The sequence below is a fragment of the Sander vitreus genome, chromosome 4, assembly GCF_031162955.1.
Source record: "Sander vitreus isolate 19-12246 chromosome 4, sanVit1, whole genome shotgun sequence".
NCBI lineage: Eukaryota > Metazoa > Chordata > Actinopteri > Perciformes > Percidae > Sander > Sander vitreus.
This window is the reverse complement of record NC_135858.1, coordinates 19,339,122-19,359,735: the sequence shown is the minus strand read 5'-3', so window position 1 is coordinate 19,359,735 and position 20,614 is coordinate 19,339,122. Positions and strand designations below refer to the sequence as shown.

At 40.3% G+C, this 20,614-nt stretch overlaps 2 protein-coding genes across 4 annotated transcripts; one reads left to right on the top strand and one right to left on the bottom strand.

Annotated features, from left to right (window-relative positions):
* Nucleotides 1-193: 193 nt before the first annotated feature.
* tespa1 (thymocyte expressed, positive selection associated 1) lies at nt 194-13,017 on the bottom strand. 2 transcript variants are annotated; one of them, XM_078248879.1, is made up of 15 exons: nt 12,924-13,017; nt 11,128-11,202; nt 10,488-10,992; nt 8,972-9,257; nt 7,760-7,976; nt 7,469-7,511; nt 6,459-6,499; nt 5,801-5,854; nt 4,774-4,813; nt 4,300-4,347; nt 3,921-4,016; nt 3,324-3,532; nt 2,023-3,179; nt 1,056-1,164; nt 194-343 (listed from the first exon to the last, which is right to left on the bottom strand). In XM_078248879.1, exons 5-15 carry the CDS (start codon nt 7,902-7,904, stop codon nt 252-254), a joined length of 2,034 nt encoding a protein of 677 aa, XP_078105005.1. In that variant the 5' UTR covers nt 7,905-7,976; nt 8,972-9,257; nt 10,488-10,992; nt 11,128-11,202; nt 12,924-13,017; the 3' UTR covers nt 194-251. The 2 variants fall into 2 exon arrangements, with proteins under 2 accessions (XP_078105005.1, XP_078105006.1); XM_078248880.1 differs by lacking the exons at nt 11,128-11,202; nt 12,924-13,017 and having other exon boundaries at nt 10,488-11,041.
* Nucleotides 12,179-20,585, top strand: sp1 (sp1 transcription factor). Of its 2 annotated transcripts, none has more exons than XM_078248877.1 (6): nt 12,179-12,286; nt 12,941-13,014; nt 13,999-15,397; nt 17,509-17,650; nt 17,817-18,007; nt 18,629-20,585. In XM_078248877.1, exons 1-6 carry the CDS (start codon nt 12,280-12,282, stop codon nt 18,931-18,933), a joined length of 2,118 nt encoding a protein of 705 aa, XP_078105003.1. In that variant the 5' UTR covers nt 12,179-12,279; the 3' UTR covers nt 18,934-20,585. The 2 variants fall into 2 exon arrangements, with proteins under 2 accessions (XP_078105003.1, XP_078105004.1); XM_078248878.1 differs by lacking the exon at nt 12,179-12,286 and adding an exon at nt 12,319-12,427.
* The last annotated feature ends 29 nt before the right edge of the window (nt 20,586-20,614 follow it).

The window sequence follows — 20,614 nt, the reverse complement described above, 5'->3', positions numbered from 1 at the left end:
TCTGAAAGTTTCACGAGACCAACTCTGTTTAAGATTTACACTGTACCCATCAGACAACAGCACACAGTAACAACAGTACTCTGGCCTGTTCAGCGAGGACTATTGTTTACATTTAGATATTTTGGGCCGGTTTGACTGTAGGCCCTTTTCTTGGAAACTCAAATCTTCAGTGTGGCGAAAAAGTCCACAGGTGAAAAAAAAAAAAAACACTACTTTATTAACACTTTTTACATGGAGTTCTGGTTTTTCTGTCATCTGCTATGTGTGTTGGATGAGGGGCTGACTTCTTCGTCCGCGTAGCCGCTGCTGTCTGACTGCATGCTGTCGCCCCGGACCACCTCACCTACATAAAGACACAAACAGTCAGGCAACGACCTCATGCACTGTATACCACTGCATAAATGCAGATGCTGTCTGACCTGAATAGACACACAAAGCTACATGCTGTATGTTCCTACTGACAAATACACATGCACAATTATACACACATGCTCACACATAACATCCTATTCTACACATATTTGTCTCAACTATTCAGTTCATGTAATGTCTAATTTCATTACGAGACCTACAGTGAGCCCAAAGTAAAACATTTAAAATTCATTCATTTAGCAATAAGGTTTAGGTCTGACGCGCGCGCGCACACACACACACAGACACACACACAAATTGGTTTGTACATTTCTACAAACATCAAACGTGTAAACTGTAACAGCGTTGACTGAGAACACCCTTTTCTTAACACATGAAGAAACACAAGAACCGTTTGAACTGTGCCGATTTAGTTGTGAATGGGGTCAGCAACTGCCAGTCATCATTGTTTATGTTGTCCTTGTTTTAAAACCAGAGTCAAAGTCCTTGTATGTGTACACATACTTGGCCAATAAAGCTGATTCTGATTCTGATCAGTGTATTAGAAACAGCTGTTTTGAAATTATGACAGGCCATGTTCCTATAAATTAAAGTCAAAGTCTACCAAAGCATCAGTTGTAACGACTGTAGCCATGACCTGTGTTCATATAAAAATCAATCACACAAACAACGTATAAATATACCTTTGCATTGATGTTTGTTGGACAACAGAGAGGTTGTTGTTGCTGTTGTTCTAGTAGTTTCTGAAAAATCCGAAAATTCTCCAAAATCTTCCTCTCCTGCACTATGCACCTATAGAGACAACAGGTATGAAGTATATATTATAAGCTTGTGGTACGATACTTAAACCCATTTACTGATAGAATATCAGTGATTATATAGTAATATCACTTGTTCAGTTTTCAGTTCTAATCTTCAATCTATCTAATCAATAGCATGCTGTCGTTCATATTGCATGTTTTTGCAAGCATGCTATTCCTGCACGATGGATGAATCCATGAAAATCATTCTGAGAGTGGAAGGTTTTGCATAAAAAACAGGCAGCTTTTGAATCTTACTTAAAAACGTATCAAGAAGAAGGAAGAAACTGTGAAAGAAAAATGTGGGGGTTTATTTAAATGTTGTGGAGCAATAACAGGCACTGTGGTGTGAGCGCTTTGCTGCTGTTGACACAACACGAGGCAGTTCATTTACTTGACCATTACCCATAACACCACACCAAAGAGCCATGTATGATGAGCCAGAACCTAACAGCATCCACTGAGGAAAGAGCCTATTTTGCTAGAATAACTAGGATAATAGTTTAAACTGGACAATATTAATATGAAATGTCCTGGTTTTTAGCGTATTCTTTCATCATGTTAGTTTCCTAAACTTTCAGAGTAAGTAAGTTCGTAATTAGTATCATGATGATCATTTAACCTGGATTGATGAGTATTTACATCAATTGCCATGTTGAGTCAACCAGAAAATGTTTGTCCTATTTTTTGCAAAAATCAATCTAATCATTGCTTGATTAATGATTTCCAAATGGCGCTACAGATGTAACATACTACATATACCTCAACTAGAGAAATGTTGTAACTTTTCTTTTATAATATTACATTTTTTACCTGTAAAAGAACAAAAATACTATTGTAACTACCGTACCTCCTCCAGCTCAAAGGAGTTAACCTGTTGCAGGTTATTGGAGTCGTGGCCCAGGCCCTGATGTGTCTGTGGTTTCAGGTACCGGCTTTCCCCCTCGTTAAGTGACTCCTCACATGTCTGGACAGGTGTGACAGTAGAAGTATGACCAGAATCTGGTGTGTTTGAGGAACAGGAAGAGACGTCGTCCCCCTCCCAGCCAGTCACAGTGATGCAGCAATTGGTGTAGCTTGCAGTGGGGGCTGGGACCGGAAGTGATCTGGCTGCATCCAGCTGTCTGGCATCTGGCTCAGGGAAAGCTTTTTGTATATGTGATCCAGGACATGATTTATCTATGCGTTCTGTCTCAGAGGAGACAGGAGGTAAAGTGTTTGTTTTTGGACAAAGTGTGCGTTGACAACAGAAAGCTACCTGGTGTACACTTTCGACTATCTGCGGGCAGATTAGATCGTGTGTAACCTTGGCAACTGGTTTCAGATCAGCAGTCCTTGTCTCGCTTTGAGTTGAACATGAGTCCAGCTGATGTGTTTCTATCACAGTTTCTCCTGATAACGATGACGCTAGAGTTGTTCTTACACTGCGAGTCCTGGTGTCGAGGTGGTCTGGTTTGACACAGTTTTCATCGGCATCAACATTATCGGTTTGTTTGCTGCCCTGCATCTCCCTATTACAGATCTTATTTCCATTTTGAAGAATGTCTGTGTCCACCACAGTCTGCTGTGTTTGCTCCTCTTTTCCACTGTCACAGGATTTATCACCATCCATGACCAGCCCAACATCCACAGCTGGATTCCTGTTATAACATTCCCCCAAATCCAGTTTCTTGGTCGCCCCAGTCTTGACTGTTTCCAGGACTATATCCACAACATCAGGGAGGCTGGAACTTTTCATGGGTGAGGGCTGCGGAGAGGTGGAGTCTGACCCGCGAGGAGAGCCTGTGTACAGACACATCTTGGAGACGGTGTCCTTCAGCCTCTCCACCGGAGAGCGTGGCTCGCTGCGGACAGGGCTCCTGAAGCGTTCGATCCTCTCCACGGGAGACGAGGAGAAGGTAAACTCTGGTGTGGCCAGTTTCTGTACAGGAGTGCGGGACACGTGAGAGTAGAGGGAGTAGAAAGCGTTGGCCATTGCTGTGAGCACTTGCACTTGTCTGAAACGACCTGTGGGAAGAATGAAATGCAATTTAAAACCAGAAACCTAATGTATAATGGATCTCATTTGCTACATCCCAGATTTATTTCACCTTATCACACATCAAACAGTATCATACAATTCACGTGACAAAGATGACTCCGTAGTCTTACTAGCAAGAGAGAGGCTGGGGTCTTCCTCTCGTATCCGCCGTAGCTGTGAGTCCAGGAAGAGGCGGAAATTGATGCCCTGAGACATGGAGGGGAAGGTGAAGAAGCGAGAAGGGATGCGGACAGTGACCTGCGGCTCATCGCAGCCGAAACCCAACTCGTACAGCGTCTCCTCCGGATCCTCCGAACACAACTGCAGGACCTCCGATATACTAGTGTGGATTTGAGAAAAAATGAAAGATGAAGTTCATTTCATGTTAAAAAGGTTTTTGTGAACCCCTTTGAGACAAATTTGGGATTTCGGATTTTATAGATACAATTCAAGCATGTGTAATGCTTATTAAGAGAGTTACAAGGTGCTTTACAAAATAATAAAACATGGGACCAATAAATACAAATGAAAACAATAAAGATGAAATACTATCAGAGAATAAATATATAAATATATATTAATCGGGTATAAACAGGCCAGAAAAGGATAAATGTGAAGGAGGAAAACCGATTTGGAAACGTGCAACTTGTCAAGAATGTCGTTCAAGAGCAAAACGCCCGTTGTCAGTCGAGAGAATAATGAACATTGTAATAGTGTTGAAGCCTCACCTTGATGAGGAGGAGAGGCAGGAAGAGGAGAGGCAGCTGGAGGCCATGCTCTGGCCCAAGTTCAGTGATGGCAGACATAGTTTCTGACGAGGGGTACTGTGGACAAGACAAGATACAACGCATTAAGAAACATACAATAATCTAAAGTATTAATCAAAGTAACAACGCAAAACCTATAGTTACACTTCAGAATGTAAACAAAGACTTGTCAGCAGAGAAGCAAATACAAAGCCTCACTTGGTTTTTGATTTGCATTTCCAAAAGTAAAAAAATAAAGCTTTTCTTCTATAGAAAGATTCCTATGAACAATTATTTGTAATACTTTTTGGATCTGTTCTGATTTGTTCATCTTGGGCTAAGGAAGAAGTCGTCCACTGACCTGGTGAGTCTGCTGGGACCTTGTTGGGATATGGGATGGTGTACGAGGCTTCATGGTCATCACAGAGTGAGGAAAAGAAGAAAAAAAGCAACAGTCCATTCTTTTAAGTTTCTTTAGTGTTGATTTAGTGAATTCAGAAAGTCACGTGTCTTCAAAAAGTCTTTCAAAACTAAAAAAGTGTCCATATAACAGACCATACTTTAGTTATAAATGAGTGCTACAGTATCTCATTTACACCTCTGAATCATTTCAATAAAAACAGTTAAAGATGCATTTTGGACCGAAAGTGTATCATAGGCCTGTAAATCAGTGACAGTGTTCTAGTGCAGAAAATAGGAAATTGAGTTAAAAATACAGTTTACATTTACATTTAAGTAACATGGATTCATATTAATTAATATTCACTAATTCAATTGCACGACATTCCTCGTTTCTTGTTGTTTCATTGTTACTGCAACTACAGTTGCTACTCACCCAGCTTCAGATGTAATCTCTCCACCATTTAAACAAGAAGCTGAAACAAAAAAGAAAGCATTTCAGAATGAAAGAGGGATATGTTAAAATGCATCTGAATGTGGGTTCCACAGTTTATTTGCAGTTTTAGGTGAGTTGCCCAACAGTTAATTTAGATTAACGCAGCACACAACTCATGATCACTTTGTGCCTAATCATGCTGACAGAAGCTGTCATACAGCTGCAGAAGTAATGAAAAATACGTAGCAGGATGTCACTAAAAGATAAATATATATGTATGTCATGTTAAGTACATAAGGTGTCATCCAACCATTATCTGTAACCGCTTATCCTTGACAGGGTGGCGGGGGGGCAGAAGTCTATCCCAGCTGTCATTGGGCGAGAGGCAAGGTATACCAATCAATCACACAGAGACAACCAATCACCATTCACACCTACGGGCAATTTAGAGTCACCAATTAAACTGCATGTCTTTGGATTGTGGGAGGATTCCGCAGAACCTGGAGAAAACCCACACTGACACAGGGAGAGAACATGCCACACAGAAGGGAACCAAGCCGACCAGTAGGTTTGAACCCAGATCGCTCTTGCCATACGTTGACATCCACATATGGTGTCATGTTACGGATATTTGTTTTGTACCACAAGACATATGTTAAACGTAAGGCACCAAGCAACGAAACTAAAGGGATTATGCAATTCTTTACCCTGCTGTTACGCCGAAAGATATTAGTACTATATAATACTATTATATATAATACTATATAATATATATAATACTACTTAAATTGTGACATTATTTGATGTTTTGAGGGCATGGCAGACATACAGTAATACAGTGTAACACTGGACATTTCTCTGACTTATTACAAATGGGTCAGTCTCTGAGTGTGCGTATTCTTCACCACTATTACAAACAGAACAAAGGTAAAGAATAAAAAAAAAAAAATCCTGACTTGTTACTTTTCTTGTTTTTTCTTTCTGTGTGTGTGTGTGTGTGTGTGTGTGTGTGTGTGTGTGTACTTACCATCGGCACCAAGACTTAGCTCATCGTCAAAGTTTCTGGATTTCAGCACAGACTCTGAAGAAAAGACACACAGTCAATGCTTTAAGTAATTTCACATGAAGTGGCACATATCTTAATTTTCTAAAATTAACAACAAAAGAACGGACAAAATCCGGTTTTGAAATATTGCTTGTATGTGTGTTACTGGTGGTATATTTACCCTACTACTTTACTTAAGTATAGCTTTTAGGTACTTATATTTCAATTTCATGCTACTTTATACTTCTACTCATGTGCAATTCAGAGGAAATATTGTTTTTATTATATTCTTTATACTCCACTATAGTTACATGACAGCTTCATTTATCAAATTTATTCATATTATCAAATATATATTATTATCATCAAAGTGTACTTAAAGTATCAACAGTAAAATAGCTATAATTCAGAATGTGAGTGTTATACTATTATACATTATATTATTGGACTTTTGTAGCACTTTACTGTTGTAGCTGGTCAGGGTGGATCTAATTTAATGACATCATATACTGTTGAGTAGTTTACTTATAACAGTGTGGTGATTTGCATTTACCACATGCAACAGTAAACATGTTAGATGCATCACAGGTTTGGTAAATGGTACATTGTTATTTATGACTTTGTTTCAGTTCGTACTCACCAAAACTCAGCTGGCCAGTCTTCTCTGAGCACGCCTCCGACCTGCAAGATATATTCCAATATTTAGTGCATAAATACACACACACACACACATATGCAGTGTCCTTTGCATGCTTCTTCTCTCAAATAAGTGATAGCGTTTGCATAGATAGCCTCATCTGGAGATAGCAGCCTAGCTACAGAGCACGCTCTCAACAGGCTGCTGATGTTTGTCAACTTCCTCTTATAGAAATGTTCACATGCTGAGCAGCATTAGTGTCAACACCTCCAAACCGATCTGGACATTTTCATGTTGAGTTCTCAGAATACATGAACCATCACGCCACTCCTTTTACTGTATTCTTCAGTCTTAGGAGCCATTTAGATGCACGCTGTGTGTAGTACATCACTGACTACCAGCTTCCTTCTCAGTAACTGAAATAAGAGACATGAGATGTCTGTGTGTGCTGAACTTCTTCCTCCAATCAGTTTCATAACAGGAAGAAGGAACTGTTATTTTCTTCTATATAATAACCTTACTCTAAACCACAGGGACATTTTGAAAAAGTCAAAGGGCTTAAGTTGTGTGCTATCTTGGTGAAACAGCCTTGAAACTGGAGGACTTGTTGAAATGTTTGCATTTATATCCTGACAGTAATTGCTTTTTTATTTATCATAGTCAACATTGCTGTGAAATGTTGTCAGCATCATGTCATGGCCTACAAAGACATCTGATGTGTCATTCAACATTTGCAGATCTCAATTCAGAGCACTCTAACATTATGGTTTAAAAGAACAAAAATAAGCTTGTTTTTTTCCAAATGAAACTGTAAAAATACCTCATCTAAGGCTAAGTCGAAAACAATACTGTGGCTAACCTCACCACGCCGTCTTCCTGGAACACCTGACTTCAGAGAGTTTCCACTTTCTACTTGACTGTTTGTTAAACCAGTTTCCAACGACTAAAACCTTGTCCTTCAGAGCCTGAGCTAAAAAAAAAAAAAGAGAGAGTAGTAAAGCGAGCTGACTCACCCACATCCCAGGAGCCAGTTCTCAATCTTTCCTGTGAAGCATCCTGTGGAAATCACACATGTACACAATTAGCTTTATGAGTAATTCTCATTAAATTAACAACTCTTCACTCCATTTCACAGGTTTTTTTTTAACAAACATGCATACTTACTATATATATATATATATATATATATATATATATATATATATTTGTAATGACAGAAATTACAGTGACACTACTTGATCATGGGTATCCTCAAGCCCAATTCATCTGTAAACTGTAGCTGTAGATACTGAGTTTGGACTCACCGTCAGAAAAGACATCATCATCGGCTATAGAGGCAGAGGGGAGGTTGCATGGTGGTCCCTCAGGGTCCAGCTCCCCCAGAGTGGGCCACTGTCGGCTGCTGTTGATCCAGGCTCGCCGCCTCACTGTGGACGACGGGCTCTCCATCGCCTCAGTTCACATCAACGACTGTATGAATGAAGGTGTACATGCAGCCCGGGGAACATGGTGGGGTCGAAGCTACAGGCCATAAGGACAGGACAATATATTTTCCATGTCTTTTTTATTTTTTTATTTTAAAGCAGGTGAAGGTGAAAACTGTGAAAGTATTAAAGCACTCAACCCAAAGAGAAATACACACATCCACATCAGAAACGGTGGCTTTAAACGAGCCGTCAGAACTTCTGTACGGTTGTGATGTCACAACTACACTATATATATATATATATATATATATATATGTATATATATATATATATATATATATATATGGGTAAGTGCCAGCTACACTGTAAACATTATCAAGGTGATTCTACTTAAAAATGTAAGTTCAATTGCTGCCTTAAAAATGTGAGTAAACCCGACGTTAAGAATAGTGTTGTTTCAACTCATAAAGTTAAGCTATAGAATATGTTTAATTAATGATCATTTATTGAACTTGATACTGTGAGTTAAAACAACCATCTATTTTACATTGTAGCGCCATTACTGTCATTCCCCGGCTGCAATGACGGTGCAGAGACTCCGAGAGAGCAGATGGGACTCGGCTGAGACTGAAAACATTTTTTACTGAAGTCCATGATATTCACTTCTTTGTGCCAGTATTCTTTATCAGGAAAGTTGAATGTATTATGCTTCCTCATAAAATGTAGGCTATTATATGGCATATTAGACAGATGGAACCATCCAAATTCGTTTAAATTCGAACTTGCAAAAGTTTTAATATATGTGAATTAATGCTTGTAAAAGTCCTAATTGCATATCCATTTGTAAAGAGCCCAACCACCCATCTGGTTAGTTTAGGAAAATACAATTTTGATGAATAGAAAGCGTGTCATGTATGTCTTTATAAAGGATTGTTATAAAGAATATATTAGAATAGGCTACACCTTTTTTCACCTAAAAGAAGATTTTATTTGCAGGTTGTGTTTTAGCTGTATGGGAAAAAAAAGAAGCAAAATAGCTAAATTAAAGCAAAAGAGCGAACAAAGTTGAGAGAAGAAAAGCAGCTTTACCTTCAGTGGCGCTCTTTCTCTCGTTTCCTGTTGTCGGAGTGCTGAGATATCTAACTGATCTGCAATCGTTTGCAAACTCTCAAACTGCGTGCAGCCTGCCTTCGATGGTTACTTTACGATGACGAGATTATGGTGATTTCTTCTGCTTCATGTCAGTTTGCCTGCGTGTGTGGTTGAATTTGCGCGGATTATTGCAGGGGATGGAGTTTTGGCAGACTGTAGGAAGTGACTTTGCATCTCATCTGAGATACAACAGTTTCAACGTGGGACGCATCTGTGACACATCCTGCAGAAACAAAAGCAGACTGACTCCGAATAGCTTTTTGGAAATGTCAGAGGTAACGGTTGACTATAGAGAAGTGATAATTGCCAAGATAGGCGAATATTACCAATAGGCTATATAGCAACTCCAACATGACACAAATACGTTTGTTGTTTTGTACAATTATGAATTTATAGTCCATTTAAGACATATTCTCAACAGCTTTTTAATTTGATGGTGGCCAGTGTGAAACCCCTCATATCATCAGATCATGAATGGCTGCAGCTTCTTGGTGATTTCACACTAATTAACATTAACAGGAACATTTCGGCACCATTTAAATCACACAAAAAAACTAATTGCTTAATTAAGGATTAAATAATAATTTACCAGCCCAATGGCTTAGGCTATAGATCGATAAGCTATATACAAACGACTGCCAGGTTGTGGCTGATGTTTGTTCTCCTTCACCATCACATCCACTAATGGCCACATCTGGACCACAATATTCAACAATGTATTAGCAACTGCACTTTTGGATACTGCAAGATCCCTTTTCTAAATGCCACTGATGGCTTGTTAGAAAGTGAGAAACCCTTTATCCTCTTTAAGCCTTGTGATTTATTAACATTCATAACTGCCTATGGATGGTTTATTACCTTTTATTCAACGTCTATATCAATGAGAGCTTTGCATGTTTAATTTGTTGATATGTGTTTGACACATAGGCCTACAGTCCATTGTATTGGCTTTCTTTGTTTTCTCTTGCCTCTGAAGGAAAGAAAGAGGTATCAACGTTTCTTATGTAACAGAAGCCATTTGGAATTTTTAATGAAAACTATTATGCAAATAGAAACACTTTTTATTTTTATTTAATAGAGATAACACAAGAATGGTAGACTACCCACTTGCCCAAGGAATTGAAGAAACGTAAAGGAACTATACAATGGTAAGAAGTAGCCTAACTAAACCACCTCAGTACAATTTTGCTACTTTATTTGATTTATTCCTATTATATGCTAATTTATACTACTAGCCTATATATTATAATCACTAGCTAATATCATTAGAATTTTTGGTTACTCTTTATTTTGCAGGGGATAGGGTTTTAGACATGTTACATCACAAAGTAAGAAAAGCACGGGTGTAAATTATAGAATGAATATGGCTGAATTCCATTTAGCTGCTTCCGTTTCAGGGTCATGGTATGAGCATGCTGGCTTACTGTCACACTGTCATTACTGGGATACTTACACTGTACAACAGAGCCAACAAGGGAGTTTGTGTGGATGGTGCGCTGGCAGCCAGATCCGGATTGGGTCCGTGTTTGTGTGGAACGGGGTTGAACAATTGGCAAATGTATCAATTGTACAGTAACTTCAGAGTGTTTGACTAAGTTCAGACAGATGAGTGGGCGCAGGATTGGCCTGAAGATGGACTCCACCCTCTGTCCTGTTTACATGGGTACATGTGCTGCTTCACTGACAGCCCCCTTGCACATCCCAATAATAAAAGCCCTCCCACAAGCGAGCCAATTTTCTCCTCCCAGCGCGGTTACAGCCAGTGTTTGAGTGTGATGGGGTCTCTTCTCCTCCACCCTGACGGACTCCTCCCGCCTCCTTGCTGTTTCCCAGCCCACAGGACGCCACCAGGGAGTGGCCAGTGGCCACGGAGGCAATACTTAAATACCCAGTCCGCCTGCCTTCCTCCTTCCCCACCTCCGTGTGCAAAGCAAGATATGAGCCATAGCATCCTTAAACTGTTGAATGATAAAACAATATCACAGAAGGAGTAAGGGGAAATGTCAATATTAACGTGAACATATTTACTCACGGCGACATTTAAGCGGAAAACAGATAATTCAACGTCAATCATACTCAGGGGTACAACCTACCATGCTTGGTCCCGCCCAATTATCCGCCTTTGGGCCAATTACATTGGCTAGTTGTTTCTCGTTGACAAAAACGACCTATTCCATTGGAGGAAAGCAAATCCTTATCAAATAGCTCCCACAGGGGTGCGCTTGTTTTATCCATTGCAACAGTGCGATAGTACAGTAATTTCAAACACAACATCCCGTCTTTTTAAAGATTATTTTTGGGTTTTTATGGCCTATAAACGTCCAGTCTTTTCATATTATAACTACATGGAAAAAAGTTAAGATTTGGGCATGTGGTTGGCTTCTAAGCAGTTTTTGTAACGCGTTAATAGCTCATTAGCTACCGAAGAAATGTCTAAAGTAATCATTAGTAACGTTACAACAACTTAAGTTGAATGGTGGTAGGGACCTTTCTTAATGTGATTCTAATTAAAAGCTTGGTGAAATAATTAGGCAACTTAACGTTTTGGGTTCGATAACGTTAGCTACTGTCCATTGCTCCAACTTAATCCGTGCTAAATGAAGTGCTAAATCAAAGCCAAATAACTAAGTGCAAGGTAACGTAATGATAAACTCGATGAGGATGGTAAGATGTGGTTGAAAGTAAGTGAGCCTTATTATTTTGTCAAACAATAACATGTTTGCAATGACCTGTCTGAGATAATGCTCTCAGAATCAGGAAACTCTTTTAAATCACTTCTTAAAACCCATTTTTACAGTAAATTATTTAGTTTTCATGTGATGTCATCTCTTTTTTTTTTATTGCTCTTCTATTTATGTACTTTATTTTACTTGTTTCTTTTATTTTTATTTTATTTTTTACTATGTTCTTTTGTCTTCTTAAATAACAACATGTTTTTATTGTTTAGCTCTCTGTTGTTATATTGACCTTTGGATATTCTGCTTTTGCCTTGCCTTGTCTGTCAAAGCACTTTGTAAACTCTATTTTTAAAGGTGCTATGTAAATAAAATAATAATAATTATTATTATAGTGTAAAAGCTATTTGCTTGTCAATGTTCGTGCTCGTAGGCTACTACCTTCGCGGGTCCATAAATCGAACGCACTCGTCTTTCTCCTTCATAGGGGGAGCCCGTCAAGTTTGTGTGAAGTTGCGAAAAGTTGTCAACCCGAAAAAAGAGCAGAGAAACTCCTCCCGTCTTCAAATTATGAGCAGTAAGTGAACTTTTTCTCACAGGCATGCTGTGTACGAAGCATTACGTTAACAGTTCTATGTATAGCTATGTAAAGTATATGTTTTAAATGTATTCACAGTATGAAGTTGTATTGTTTTCTAGCGTCTCAATCAGTTTAAAAGTGAGTAACGTTAGTTAACTGCTGATTGTCGCCAACATTTAGCCAACCAAGGAAAGCTAGCGACCTGTGTAACGTTAACGTAACTTCTGTTCTTAATTGGCACTACATACTTACACAATAAATGAACTTGATCAAATACACGTGCACTAGAAGTTACATTTAGTAACGTTAGTGCAGTTGAAACTACGTCGGTCTGTGTAGCTACCACTTAGCTAGTAGTTTTTTTTTTCTTCCTGAGCATTAACGTTACTTGTTGTGGTGAGTTCATGTTAGCTTAGCTAATGGGCTAGCTGGCCCTTTGGAGCACTTGTGGCATGGATTTCCTTGCATTTCTTCTCGGAATTGCTTCACGTTAGACGGTTCCTAAAGTTTAGTTCTGTTTGTGAGGTCGACCATGCGTGTCCTTTGTGTTCTCTCCCCATTGTTGAATGCAGTGTTAACTCAGTTTGATGGTCTGCAGTTTTAAATGTAGCAAATTTATCAGAAGTGATCTTACAAACTCGTCTTCCGCAGATCAGCAGCAGGGTGAAATGGCCGCTGTGGAGAGCGGCGGAGGCTACAGTCAAAAGCGAAACACAAATTCACAAGTAAGTTAACCGGACTTTAGCTTTTTGCCAAATCAGATGATTGTCATCACAAAAAAAAAAAAAAAAACATTAACTATACTCCCCCGCGCATGTCCACTGATCCTGCTATTTATTTCCTATTAGTTCGTTTATTTATGTTATTCATGTCTGTCGGGGCTTGTACAGGTTGTTGATTTTCTCTCCAGAGCACATGTCATTGGGGTGGGGAATGGGCAGGTAAATTTCGCCCACACGGGGTGTTCCCATCAAACGCCGGCACTTCATGTGCATTTCGCTCGGCCCATTTGGCTGGCCCTGAAGGGGGTGGCTAGAGCAGTGTGTCAGTTTATAGGGCAAAATAATGTGTGGGAGGGAGATGGGTGGGTTTGGGGGGAGGGGAAGCCGAGCCCGCCGCTGCTCTGGAAAAAATGCGGTCCCTCCCATAATCTCCCACCGTGCTTCCCCTCGGACTGCTACAGTCCCCACTCTCTGTGAAGGGCTGGAAAGAGACTAGCATGACAAAACAATAGGTTAAATGTTATGAATGGCATTTACAAAGCCAGTCACATCATTTTTTTTTTTCACATTAATTGGAACTCAATTCTTTAAGTCAACATTTTTTCATTTCTTTTTATTTTAAAACATCCTTTTTGCCTTTTTAAGTTCAGGCCATCCTACTTGTGATGTTAATGTTTCAAATAATGCGATTATCTTGCTTTATTTATTTTAATTTTTTTTTTTATCTGCTGATTTATTGTGAAGCACCTTTTTAAGGTTGCTTATGGAAATGCACTAAAAATGATTGTTGGCATAACTGTATTGGTATAATTATTTCCTTTTTAGTATATCATTTTGAACTGCGTCGGTAGATTTGATGAGCGGACATTTTGACAGCCATTTATATTTGTAGTCGGCTGCAGCATTAACATGTAGATGTTAGATAGTAAAATGTATTTTTACTATATACATTTCTTCTCCTTTTCCTCTCATCTATTCCCTTTCCAGGACTCGCAGCAGCCATCTCCTCTTGCCTTGTTGGCAGCCACTTGCAGTCGAATTGACACCCCAGGAGAGAATGATTCCCCTGCAGACCAGCAACAACAAAACCAGCAGCAACAGCTGGACCTAAACCAGGGTGTTTTCACCTCCAGTGCCAACGGCTGGCAGGTTATCCCACTGAGCATTCAATCAACCTCAGGCACTAACACCATCACCACCGACTCTTCAGGGGTGATGATGACAGTAGGAGACATAGGCAAGAGCAGACAGGTGCTGTCACCATCAGCAGCTGTGGTGAGCACTCAGGGACAGCAGCAGCAGCAACAGCAATACGTAGTCGCTCAGGCTCCATCCATGCAGGGTCAGCAGATGCTCACCACCATATCGGGTATGATGCCCAACATTCAGTACCAGGTTATTCCCCAGTTTCAGACAGTAGATGGCCAGACACTGCAGTTGGCACATGCTCATCAGGATTCTGGGGTACCTACTGCTGGACCAGGCCAGCAGTTTCAGATAGTGTCATCTTCTAATGGCCAGCAGATCATAGCTGCAACCAACAGAGCTGGTGCAGCAGGAAACATCATAACGATGCCCAGTCTCCTTCAGGGAGCCATCCCCATACAAAATATAAGCTTAGGCAATGGCATGTTACAAAACCAGCACCAGTTCCTGGCAAATATGCCTGTGTCGCTAAATGGAAACATCACTCTTTTGCCCGTTAGCACTGGAACAAGCGGAGGGGGAGATGCAAATGGTGGAGGGGATACAGGGGGAAACCAACTTGTACAGCAACATCCAGTGTCCAGCGGGGCAGGTTACATGACAAGCGCGTCCGCTGTCGCCACACAGACCACTTCTTACGGAATGACCCAAACGCGTAACAGCAATGGAGTGGCGACGGGGTCATTCCAGCAGAACACTGCATCTTCTCTAGGTGTCCCAATACAGCCAGACAACCGAGACGGGCAGCAGCAGCCACAGCAGATCCTTATCCAGCCTCAGCAGGTTATCCAAGGTGGAACCCCCCTCCAGACCATCCAGGCTGGGGGTCAGGTATTTGCAACTCCGACACTCAGCCAGGAAGGGCTTCAAAATCTTCAAATTATGCCAAACACAGGCCCCATCCTCCTGCGCACTGTAGGCCCCAATGGCCAGGTGAGCTGGCAGACCATTCAGATCCAGAGTCCGACAGGACCACAGATCACGCTGGCCCCAATGCAGTCCCTCCCCCAACTTGGCCAGGCTCAGGGTGCTGCTGCAGCTGGAGGAGTGTCTGTTAACACAGTGCAGATCCCAGGCATCCAGACCATAAATCTTAACACACTCGGAGGAGGCTCCGGGCTGCAGATGCACCAGCTGCACCAGCTGCAGACTGTTCCCATCACCATCGCTAGCACAGCTGGTAAGTCGGTAGCCTGTTTTCCAGGAATCATTGATGTTCAGTATAAAAAAAAAAAATACATTGTGCGACGAAGGACTTTATTTGTACTAAACTATGCAATCCTGATGCAGGACTGTATCCATATTTCAAAATTGAATTGGTTAATGTGTTATTTGACTTTTCCGTTTGTAGTCACTACTTTTCAGACATCTTCACATTCATTTTTGCTGCAATCAAAATAACAGAGGCTGAAATGAACCTTTTTGATTGTGTTTAGCTTGAGTTAGTTTAGGCAAGACAAACAACCAACAACTCTTACAGGACACAGTAATTGTTCAGAGGTATACTAACTGGCAGTTGGTTTGAGTAAATATGTTAAGTAGTCTAGAAAATTAGGTTCCCTTCCTGTATTGAGGTTTCTTCCTTCCCCCCCCCCCCAAAAGACTGAAATGCAAAGTATCGTGTGTGTGTGTGTATTTTACCTCTTTTGCTCTCTGTGTGTGAAGTGCACTATACTGGTTTAACCAGTTCAGCGTGTTTCCCTAAGCTCTTTACTGCACCAGATGAGATTGTGTTCTTGAAGGGAAAAAGAAAAAGTCTCCTCAGACTATGGTCACATTATAGTACTGTTGTTGTAGGTTGGCCACAACTTCTGTGTCTAGTAGGGGTGTAACTTGACCCCTCCCATCTTATAGCAACCGTTATCATGTCTAAACCCTTCTTTAGTTCTGTTATTAGCCCCTCACATATAGGTCTATGCTAGTCTACATTTGTGATGTTTGTGGGGAATTGTCTCTTTTTAGTGCATGTAATTTGCGTTGTGTAATGTCATTTGTTTTCGTGTGCTTCCCATCAGCTACGTATGCAGCAGGCTTTGTTTAGACTCTAGCAGTCCTGAACGGTGGCTTTTACTACACATCAGTGTCTGTGCATTACAAACGCTTACTTTAGTCTTGTAGTTAAAGCCTGGAGGGCTCAGGCTATCTGGCATTAAAATGTTTATTCTCCAGTTACTTAGTCATATTCTAAATATACATACAAATTACGTCTCACTTGTACTTGCACTGCTAGACAAACTTTTCGGAACACCTTGGATTTAGTATCGTTTGATTGTTAAAGGTTCTGTCTCAACATTCAGAACATTAATATAGTAGTTCAAACTATTTGCTATGTAAAGATATGGTGGAGTAATGGCGTCCTGAGCAGAGAATGAAGTCATGCTCCCTTGTTTGTTGTAATCCAAGCTTCTCTGTTCTTTGTTTTGCTGGCCTGTTCGGCCCTGCTGCACGTTCGTGCATGTAAGTGCCTTGTGCGTCGGTATCAAACGCAGAGGGCCATGGAAAAAAAAAAATTTGTATTTGACAAGTTGGGGAACCGTCTGAGAGCTGTGTGTAGGCAATCCCAAACCACTTTCTTTTTCGAGTGATGTTGAATAACTTTTGTTGTAAATGCCCTTAAATAACGAAATATCCCAAAGTAACAGTGGAAATTACTTGCAGTAGATCTTATTAGATGTAAATAGGTTACTCTTTCTGTGCCTTTAGAAGATGGATACCCGACCCGAGCCCGACGGGACCCGACGGGCCGGGCCCGGACAGATATTTAGAAATGATGTTCGGGTCGGGCTCAGTCACATCAGCGCGATAAGGCACTGAACATTTTAAATTTAAAACCGCTTATTATGTAGGTACTGTGCGCCTGTGTTAACATGCGCTTGTTGCCCCGTGTGCGCTGATGCGCTCATCTGTTGACATTTCTGAATGCCTTCCTACAGTTGCTTAATAAAAGCGGGCTTTCCACACAAACAAACGTACATGTGTCATTAGCATGAGGGGAAAAAAATGAGATTTTAACTGCGGCCCGATCCGCACTCTAGTGTGCCTGCTTTCTTGAAGCAATTATTAATGGACCCTGTAGTGTTTGACATTTAAGGTGCTTAAATGTTAACAAGCTGTAATCTCTTTGAGGAATGAGATGGATTTTTTTTCATTGCAGAAAAACTTGATATATCAATGAAATATTTGGAGTATGTTCTGAACTTGATTAATGAAATGTGTCTTAACATAAGATCTCAAACCACTGTTTCACACTATTATCATTTCACACAAGTATTTTCTATACCATGACTGCAGGAGAACAGGCGCTACAGACAGGCGGAGAAAGTTTGGATGATAGCACAGCTATGGATGATGAGGACATAAGCCCACAACCTCAAGGCCGACGAAACCGCAGGGAAGCCTGTACCTGCCCCTTCTGCAAGGATGGCGAAGGACGGTATGTCATTGAACCACTTTTTTTTTTTTAGGTACACCTGTACAGTCTACTGCTGTCAAGTCGACTGTATGTTTTAGCATAGTTAGTGATGTTTTGAATTTCAGCTGATTGTATGTACCCTCTGAATTTAGTTGACATTTGTAACCCTCTAACTCTGATCAAACAGTGACCCAACTAAAAAGAAGCAGCACATTTGCCACATCTCGGGGTGTGGGAAGATCTACGGCAAGACATCCCACCTGAGGGCCCATCTGCGTTGGCACACAGGAGAGCGACCCTTCGTCTGCGGCTGGTCTTTCTGTGGCAAACGATTCACCCGTTCAGATGAGCTTCAGCGCCATAAGAGGACGCACACAGGTGAGGATTTAGTTTGATTTATTTGGCATTGTGAGAAGGGCATCAAATCTCACTCAACTGCAAAACGTCAAAGATGACAGTAAGACCAAAGACGTGCTTTTTAATATATATAAATGTAAAAATGGTAAAAGATAAGCCTGTGTGCATAAGTCAACATCTGTTTTTTTTTTTTGTTTTTTTGGCAACATAGCTTTCCAGGGAATCCATTTTTTGCAGCAGGATTAAATAATCACATAAAATTGGCAGCTATTTTGGTATTTGATTTGTTTAGGTTATATATTTGATGCTTTTCTTTTTGTCTTAAATCATATTAAAAGTAAATATTTGGGCTTCAGAAAATGTTCTGATATTTTATGGGCCAGATTTATCAAGATAATTGACAGATTAATTGATAATGAAAAAAATCGTTAGTTGCTGCTTAAGGATTATCCCCTTGCTTCTTCCGTACCCTTCATATCTTGGATGTTTTTACTTCCCGAAATAAAAAAATAAATGTATTCTACACTGCAGTACATTGCATTAATTAACGGACACTTTCAACTGCATAGCCAACAGTCTGTTGTAGTCAGGTAATACCAGCTGCTGCTATTGTTATATTATTTGTATTTCTCCTTTTTTAAGGTGAAAAAAGGTTTATTTGTCCAGAGTGTCCCAAGCGCTTCATGCGCAGCGATCATCTCTCCAAGCACATCAAAACCCACTTAAACAAGAAAGCCGTCGCCACCAGCAGCAGCGCCACAGTCTCAACGGACGCTGCTTCCCCTACAGCAGGAACAAAAATCGGCACAGGAGCGGTGTCTGCCAGTGACCAGCACACCATCGTCACCATGGAAACCTTGTCTGCAGAGAGCATAGCTCGATTAGCTAGCAGCGGGATCAACATGATGCAGGTGGACCTTCACCAAATTAATGGCAACAGCTACTAAGGGAGGGCTGTGGTGGATGTTGCATTTGGACATTTGGGGTTGAAGGGCATGTCTGACCGCAGACACGGAACCTCTCAAAGGCTTCAGACAGGAGAGGCGGTCACACATGCAACACAACAGACACCATTGAATTTGAGAACTGAGGCAGGGAAATGGATCTCCATCTTGTATTTAGATACCTGTGGCATTTTAATGTCAGTTGGATGAAAATGTTAGACTTGTGAAATCATCATGAAATCTTATTTCCCCTGAAATGGAAATGGCACTACACTAACATTTGTCCCACGCGAAGACTCAAAATCGTACTTGATAGTGGGATTGCAATATCAAACACTGACTGGCACTCTTGATGTTTAATTGGTAGCTAGTAATATCCTCTCTAAAAGCTTGTTTTAGTAAAGAGATGACACTACTAACTCAGACTCTCACCCTTGTTTCCAACACTGAGCTTTGATACTTGTTCCTCTTCCCCTCAGGTGTTTCTGCCCTCTCAGACTGGGCTGCTGGATCAGGCTTGCCTCTCAGGATAACTGGCCCATAATGCTGTATTCACCCCTAAAACTGAAATTATAACAATCTTGAGCAGCAAACATTTTGAATTGGTTGCGGTTTTGGGAGAACGGGACGTGTTCACAAACTTTCAATCCCAGTATGAGGGATAATATATGAAAGCGTTTTAGGGTGAGCCATTTAGAGGGCGGCTGGTATACACCAGGTCACGACCAGGTCAGAGAGCACTAATCGGTGAGAATGTAGGTGTGTCGGGGGCACTGAAATCCTGAGAACTCTTTAATCTCTTATGTAGGTACACACATTCAAGCCATCATGCTTTTGATATGTTTATCATAGCAAAATGTGTATATATATATATATATTTGGTAATGTAAAGGCTACATACATTCTTAGCTTAGGCAGGATCATTTTACATGATTGCAAGAAATTGCCTTTCAGTTGTATGAACCTCTTATGCTCAATCAATCTTAATCTTATATTACTTTTATTTTTTATATATATATATATATAAATAAATAAATTTAAGAGCCTTTCTGTCATAGAATAATTTATTCTATACAGTTCAGATCTTCCCAGTACTTTTTGTCCCGGTGGTATCGTTTGTTTTTTTCAGTGGAAAACTGTTTCATTTTTAGTCATATCTGGTCAGAGTGAAGTATTTTGTAATAATGTCCAGACAGCATAAATATGTACGTTCAAAACCAAAGGTTCATACTCTTTATAAGCGAAACTAGGAAAGCTTTCTTTGGTCCATGACCTAATAATTGTTACTCTTGTAATGCATATGTTAAAGTTCTAACTGGAAAAGATCCAGCTTGAGGCAAGCACCGGACACACATCCCTTTTGTTGTCCAAATAAGTTGCATAATGTATTAAGGGTCAACGGTTTTTCCGAAAAGATGCTTCTCACCATTGTTGAATATTTTCTTTGCTTTAGGATTCTGCTTTATTTGAGACAGATAATTAACTTGTATTATGTCAGAACATGTATGTTTAAAAGCTCTCCTTTGAAACTCTATAGATTAAGTTCATCGGACAACAAGTGCTCTTATTTCTTTTGCCCCGTTTTAAATAAGGGATTTTATATTGTGTGTTTAACTACTGCAAATGCCAACAGCTGGATTAAAATTATGAATACACTACGGTGTCTTTTTTTCTTTGCAAAACT